The sequence below is a fragment of the Salvelinus sp. IW2-2015 genome, linkage group LG5, assembly GCF_002910315.2.
Source record: "Salvelinus sp. IW2-2015 linkage group LG5, ASM291031v2, whole genome shotgun sequence".
Lineage (NCBI taxonomy): Eukaryota > Metazoa > Chordata > Actinopteri > Salmoniformes > Salmonidae > Salvelinus > Salvelinus sp. IW2-2015.
The window spans coordinates 29,455,482-29,463,244 of NC_036844.1; the positions used below are offsets into that span (position 1 = coordinate 29,455,482).

Genomic DNA, 7,763 nt, shown 5'->3' on the forward strand with positions numbered 1-7,763 from the left:
CCAAGTGAGGGCCAAGCACTCAATGAATCAATCAAATGTATTGTATAAAGTCCTTTTTACATCAGCAGTTGTCATAAAGTGCTATACAGATACTCAGCTTAAAACTCCACAGAGCAAGCAATGCAGATGTAGAAGCATAGTGGCTAGCAAAAACACCCTAGAAAGGCAGGAATCTAGGAAAAACCCCAGAGAGGAACCGGGCTCTGAGGAGTGGCCAGACCTCTTCTGGCTGTGACAGACATTACTCCTGGCACACAGGTCTTACACAATCTAATTCACTGGTCTCTCTCTTTTTCTCTCTCTTTCTCTTATTCTCTTTACACCTTTTCTTTCTCACTCTGTCTGGGTTCTCACAGCCAACGGGACGGGCTCCAGCAGCCAGCTCTCTACCCCAATTTCCAAGCAGTCCCCCACCTCCACCCCCAACAGCCCAGGCATCCACCGCAAGCAGTCCCCCACCTCCACCCCCAACAGCCCAGGCATCCACCGCAAGCAGAAGGTACCCCATCCTCTCCACTATCTATCCCTCCCTCTCTTCCCCCCTCTCTCTCTTTCCCTGTTCTCCCTCATACTGCCTTCTCTCTTCATCTCTCTCATACTTCACCTATAAGCCCATAGCTCAGCTCAGAACTCATAGAACAGGATCTGTCCCATAGCTCAGCTCAGAACTCATAGAACAGGATCTGTCCCATAGCTCAGGCGTTTTCAAACGAGGATCCACGGGGTCCGCTGAAGTACTCAGGGGGTCCGCAATTTTTTTTGATTTTTAACATTTTTATTTTATGTATCTGCTTCCCATATGAAGGAAGTTAGAGGTAGTTTCACAAGCCAATGCTATCTAGCGTTAGTGCAATGACTGGAAGTCTACAGGAACAGTTAGCATGCTAGCTGTTTCTGTTCATCCGACTCTAGGGAAGTAGATAAATGGCTATCTTGAACTACCCATTTGATATCGAGGAAATTACAGCAAAATGACATCATTGGAGCCAATTACAGGTTTTCTTCTGTATAGAAAATTCTTAGTCTTAGTCTAAGTGGGCAATTTTCAGGATGGAAAAGTGTCAACTTAAACCACCAAGACCAGATCAAAGAAGAATTAATACCATCTTTGAGAACTAACAATCAAATTAAAGCTAGACACTAGCTAGGTTTCCGCTCAATTGGCGACAGATTTTCATGTGAATGTTCTAAAATCCGCATAAAGAAAATATACACCTTTCCCAGCAGTGGTGTGTTTCCACCAAACAGACTTGTTGCAGATAGAAATCAGAGRGTGATGATGTAGTGCACACAAAGTACTTTTTTGCTTAAGTTTTCATGTACCAAATACATTTTCAGCTCTACCGATAGTTTTGTCACAAAAACTGTTGCGTTAAATAGCAAATGTGTCTACTCTGTTCTTGGGGCTTTAGCCAATGGCTTGCAGATACAGTAGGGTGTGCCATGCTTGTCTACATGATGAGATTATTATGGAGAATATTTMTATTTGTCAAACGGCAGTCAAGCATCGATCATCATGTCACCYGAATCAGACCCTSGATATTTATTGGAAAAGATAATTAAGATTACTGTGCACTTTCKCCACCCTGTGAAGTTTATCATAAGTTATTTAATCTGTAGCCTAATAAACTGCATTGTTTCCAGAGTCGTAGTGGGAGGACTAGGGCTGTTGCGGTGACCATATTACCGCGGTCACGAGTCATGAAGGCAGTCAAATTCCACATGACCGTTTAGTCTCGGTAATTAGGCTTCTCCAAGCTTTGATGCTGCTGCTGGTCGTTAGTAGCCTACCAAACTTGCTACTGCCTGGTACTCAGCACTCTCTTGCCCCTCTAATCACTCCAACATCGATGCAAATGTAATCAAAAATCTAATCAAACACTTCATGAGAGCCCATGAGCTCATGTTGCGCAACATTTCTATAGGCTATGCAATTACAGGAGAAAACGGAGTGATGGCCTCTAATAAAAAGAGGAGGATCCCATCAGCTTTCTATAGGCTAGGCCTAGTATATTTATTTCTCAACTTTCCTGAAATTAAGCACATTGCTTATATTTACAACAGGAGTGTAACGTAGACGCTGGGAGTAGGGAAGCACGTGCAGGTGGTGAGTTTAATAATAAAGGAAACAGAGAACAATATAACAAACACGAGTAGCGTATAAACATGAAACACACAGTTCCATTCCCCAGGCAGTATTGACTAAGGGAGTGACAGATTTAGGGGAGGTAATCAGTGAAGTGATGGAGTCCAGGTGTGCCTAATGATGAATGCCTGGTGCGTGTAACGATGAATGCCAGGACCGGTGGTTAGTAAACCGGCGACGTCGAACGCCGGAGGGAAGGAGCGGGAGTAGACATGACAAGGAGTATAGCCTACCTGGCTGGCATGAAAATAAACCATTGGGAAAAGCATCCTCCATTTGCTATTTAAGTGCAAATGGAGGATGCTTGTATTTTTTTCCCTGAGCCTGTTTCGATACAGGTGCATGATAATGGTCCATTCTAAATCAAAACAAATTTCATACATACAGTACCAGTCAAACYTTTGGACACACCTACTCCTTCCAAGGTTTTTCTTTACCTTTACTATTTTCTACATTGTAGAATAATACTGAAGACATGAAATAACACATATGGAATCATGTATTAACCAAAAAAGTGTTAAACAAATCAAAATATATTTTATATTTGAGATTCTTCAAAGTAGCCACCCTTTGCCTTGATGACAGCTTTGCACACTCTTGGCATTCTCTCAACCAAGAAACATGAGCAATTGATATTAGACTGGTGGAAATCTGTACTTTGGTCTGATGAGTCCAAGTTTGAGATCCTTGGTTCCAACTGCAGTGTCTTTCTTTGTGAGATGCAGTTGTGAACGGATGATCTCSGCATGTGTGGTTCCCACCATGAAGCATGGAGGAGGAGGTGTGATGGTGACACTGTCTGTGATTTATTTAGAATTCAAGGCACACTAACCAGTGCTACCACAGCATTCTGCAACGATACGCCATCCCATCTAGTTTGCGCTTAGTGGGACTATCATTTGGGACAATGACCCAACACACCTCCAGGCTGTGTAAGGGCTATTTTTACCAATAAGGAGAGTGATGGAGTGCTGCATCAGATGACCTCGCCTCCACAATCACCRGACCTCAACCCAATTGAGGTGGGTTGTGATGAGTTGGACCACAGAATGAAGGAAAAGCAGCCAACAAGTGCTCAGCATATGTGGGAACTCCTTCAAGACTGTTGGAAAAGCTTTCCTCATGAAGCTGGTTGAGAGAATGCTAAGAGTGTACAAAGCTGTCATCAAGGCAAAGGGTGGCTACTTTGAAGAATCTAGAATATAACCCTTTGTTGTGAGACTCAAAATTGAGCTRAGGTGCATCCTGTTTCCATTGATCATCCTTGAGATGTTTCTACAACTTGAAGTCCACCTGTGGTAAATTCTATTGATTGGACATGAATTGGAAAGGCACACACCAGTCTATATAAAGGTCCCACAGTTGACAGTGCATGTCTGAGCAAAAACCAAACCATGAGGTCAAAAGAATTGTCCGTAGAGCTCCTGGACAGGATTCTGTCGAAGCACAGATCTTGGGAAGGGTTCCAAAAGAATGTCTGCAGCATTGAAGGTCCCCAAGAACACAGTGGCCTCCATCATTCTTAAATGGAAGAACTGGCTGCCCAGCCAAACTAAGCAATTGAGGGAGAAGGGTATTGGTCAGGGAGGTGACCAAGAATCCGATGGCCACTCTGACAGAGTTTGAGTTCCTCTGTGGAGATGGGAGAACCTTCCAGAAGGACAACACTCTCTGCAGCACTCCACCAGTCAGGCCTTTATGGTAGAGTGGCCAGACTGAAGCCACTCCTCTGTAAAAGGCACATGACAGCCTGCTTGGAGTTTGCCAAAAGGCACCTAAAGACTCTCAGACCATGAGAAACAAGATTCTCTGGTCTGATGAAWCCAAGATTGAACTCATTGGCCTGAATGCCAAGCGTCACGTCTGGAGGGAACCTGGCATAATCCCTACGGTGAAGTATGGTGGTGGCAGCAGCATGCTGTGGGGATGTTTTTCAGCGYCAGGGACCGGGAGACAAGTCAGGATTGAGGGAAAGATGAATGGAGAAAAGTACAGAGAGATCCTTGATGAAAACCTGCTCCAGAGCGTTCATGACCTCAGCCTAGGGCAAAGGTTCTCCTTCCAACAGGACAATGACCCTAAGCACACAGCCAAGACAACGCATGAGTGGCTTTGGGACAGGTCCTTGAGTGGCCCAGCCAGTGCCCGCACTTGAACCCGATTGGAACATGGAGAGACCTGAAAATAACTGTGCAGCGACGCTCCCCATCCAACCTGACAGAGCTTAAGAAAATCTGCAGAGAAGAATGGGAGAAACTTCTCAAATACAGGTGTGCCAAGCTTGTAGGTTTTTACCCAAGAAGACTCAAGGCTGTAATCGCTGCCAAAGGTGCTTCAACAAAGTACTTAGTAAAGGGTCTGAATACTTATGTAAATGTAATATTTCAGTTTTTTTTAAATAATCTTGCACAAATAAAAAAAATGTTTTGGGGGTATTGTGTGTAGATTGGTGAGGGGGGGGGGTTATTTCATTCATTTTAGAATAAGGTTGTAATGAAACAAAATGTGGAAAAAGTCAAGGGGTCTGAATACTTTCTGAATGCACTGTATCTGCAATATTAAAGCAAAAAATGTATAATAATAGTTAGTCACAAAAGATACCCCATGTTATGTAATTGTACCGACCGTTCCTGTTTCCATCACAACTCTCGTTATTTTTTTTTCATACGGTATGACTTGACTCGCATAAAAACTGTAGATGGAAACATGGTTTGTCAGGGAGAATCGAAAATTCCAAAATCCAGGTTTTCAGGGCACAAGRCCATATATTATTTTATATTGTTTCGGCAGAGGAACACCGCAGTAGCCATGGCAAAATGCATAGAATTGCAGGAAATTAGCTTTAAATACATCAGAATTGTCTCTCAGCGCCATGGGAAAATGGGTAGAATTGCAGAATGTGCTTTATCATAGCAAATGTTCTCTATGGCGCCAAGATACCTTTACCTTTCTAGCTAATAGACTGTTAGTCTCCACTTTCTCTTCTAGTGAACTGTGGGGAGGTCATAATAATGAAACTGTCTACCAAATAAATTCATAAAATGTTGATTACTTCTACTTGCCATTATCATTCATCTGATGATAAGACAAGATGTGTTTATTTATTTTTTTGTTAATATATACCTGGTCTGCCGGTTTGCCTGGATGGGGGTCCCTGGGCAAGAAAAGTTTGAAAACCCCTGCCCCAGCTCATTCAGATAATGATCCTCCGTGTTTTTCCCTGTAGGATCTTTACCTGCCCCTATCTCTGGATGATGATGATTCTCTTGGCGAGTCTATGTAGAGCCTCCTGTCTGTCTGTCTCTGTCTGTCAGTCAGCTGCTGCTGCCTGCCTGTCTCACCCAGGCCTACCTACCACTCAGATGTATCTCTGATGCTCTCCACCTTCACTAACGGCCAGCGCCCTCTAGTGTTCCTGGAGGACTTCTCCATTTGATCTCTCCCTGGTGCCACGKGTTAAGTCTACCTGGCCTTGGCCACCACGGCTGTTCCACCTTTTGCTGCTTGAGAATTCACGACTAGATCATGTTTTTATACCCTATGTTGTTAAGAATGTATATGCTGGGCGTATACGACAATGATGTACGAATTACCGCCTCTAACAAATTCACCAAATCATTATATTGTGTGAAAGTTCACTATTACATGTTTATTGTTATACTTTCAAAGGAGAGCACATCATTTATTTACAAGCAATTTCAAAAAAGCAGTTTCCACAATATATCTACAGTGTCTTTTTAACTTGAAAACCATGCATTCTGATATAGTGCAAACAACACATTTTCCAAATTCAAGTGAACAATTCCAAGCAGCAAATGGACTATTTATCCAGGGGTGTAGTAGTCAGACTTGAGTCAAAGTTTTAATAATGTCCCTCTGTGTCCATCTCTCTTTCTGTGCTATGGTTCAAGGTGTTAAAGTAATGAACATTTTTAGGGGAAGGCTCTTTAGCCATGAGATGTGAATGTCCTTTTCATCTGCTGTAAATACTGTGTATAGCCATCGCTACATCCCAGCTAATGCCTAACATTCATGCTTCCATCGAACGTCAATACAATGTCTGCCAAACGTTGAATCAACATAACATGTTTTTCATCTATCTATGAGGGGGAAAAAACTGCAAGGCACAGGAGCCAAGAAGCTCTGAAAGCGTTAGAGTAGGAGTACTGGGGAGAAGTCCTCTTAGTGTGTAGAAGCCAACCAACCAACCAAAGCCAGAAAATTTGGCCCTTTTTTTAAAACAAACAAGCACATCTTTTTTTATTAAAAAAGGGTTTAGGATTTTTAAGTCTATTTTAGCATGATTATCTTTCCTCCTTTTTCAAACTGATTTTAAGGAGACTTTAATGTTCATGTGATAAAGCCAGGTGTACTATATTGAGGCAAGTTTTTAATAAATGAGCAATGTGGAAATCTGAAATGTAGATAATCTGTAATGCCCCAGTAGTCATACGTGTAGGCTACATGTACTGTCTGTATGTTACTGGGACCTCCCATTAGTCCAATCTGACCAGACCATGTCCATATAGGGGAAATAGATTTTCACCAGCATAGAAAAACAATATGTAGAGCTTCTCACATTTTGCATGGCTAAATCTTGTTTATTTTTTTCTTAGTGCTTAATGATTGAATACAACATTTTTAGATAGGAGGAAATTGCATTTTTGGATTTGTTCAAAAAAAAAGTTGAATTTTATTGTTGATAAAATGATGTTCTAAGTAATATACGTATATGTCTAAAACAATAACACATGAATGGTTATAATAATGTCATGTTCCTGGAGAGAATGTCCAATTAAATCTGATGGACACAGTGTGTAATGGAAAGTGAATTAGTGCAGGCATACAGGGACATTTTTCTGTGGCAGTCATCGCAAGGAATAGTGACATACTAGTCTATTAGGTAGACAGACTATGTATTACGTATGTCAGGTGTGCCCCTCTCTCTGGATCTACCTGACTCTGCAGAAATAATCATCTAAATTGGACCCAATTGAGCAGCCAAGCAACTAGACTCCTCCCACCCTCCTTCTGCAGGGTGATGTCATTGTGATGTCAGCACTACAGCTAGTCCAACTGCAGGTCCACTTTTACCCCGTCCGGGAATCAACACTGTGTAAAATAAAACCTTAAGAGTTTGTTTTTCTTTTGTGCAYTTCTACTTTATCTCACCAGCTGTTTGATATCTTTTGTCTTTGCCCCAGATTTTCTTCAGCTTAGCATTAAGTGTCAGTTGTTTTGTGTGAAGCTGCAGTCACCATGTAAGACAGGAGGTGGGAAACACCTCTCAGCTCCAGTGGTGCCTTTTTTTGGGATAAAAAATAATAATAATAAAGAGGAAAACTAAGACTTGTTCTTTGTTAACCAACTGTAAAGCATTTTTAAATGTCTTGAATTGTAGCGCTGCGGTCAGCGCAGTGTGAACTCTCATTGTTTGTAGACTGCCAGGATAATAACTTTATCATGATGCAAATGTATTATTCTCTTTATGACTTGGGTTACTGGGAAATGTACAATGTCTTTGATGGTGTTTTTTGCAATGTCACAGTGGCTTGTTTCAGTGCTTCGTTCTATGTATTAATCAATTCCCTTTTGCAATTAAAAGAGTTGTATTCCA

At 41.8% G+C, this 7,763-nt stretch overlaps 1 protein-coding gene across 1 annotated transcript in view; it reads left to right on the forward strand.

Moving 5' to 3' along the window:
* The window catches only part of LOC111964229 (neuronal migration protein doublecortin-like), a 74,353-nt gene extending 66,590 nt beyond the window's left edge, over window positions 1-7,763 (forward strand). The window contains 2 exon segments of the mRNA XM_023988035.2: window positions 357-499; window positions 5,373-7,763. Of these exon segments, the coding sequence (XP_023843803.1) occupies window positions 357-499; window positions 5,373-5,429 (200 nt within the window). The 3' untranslated portion in view covers window positions 5,430-7,763.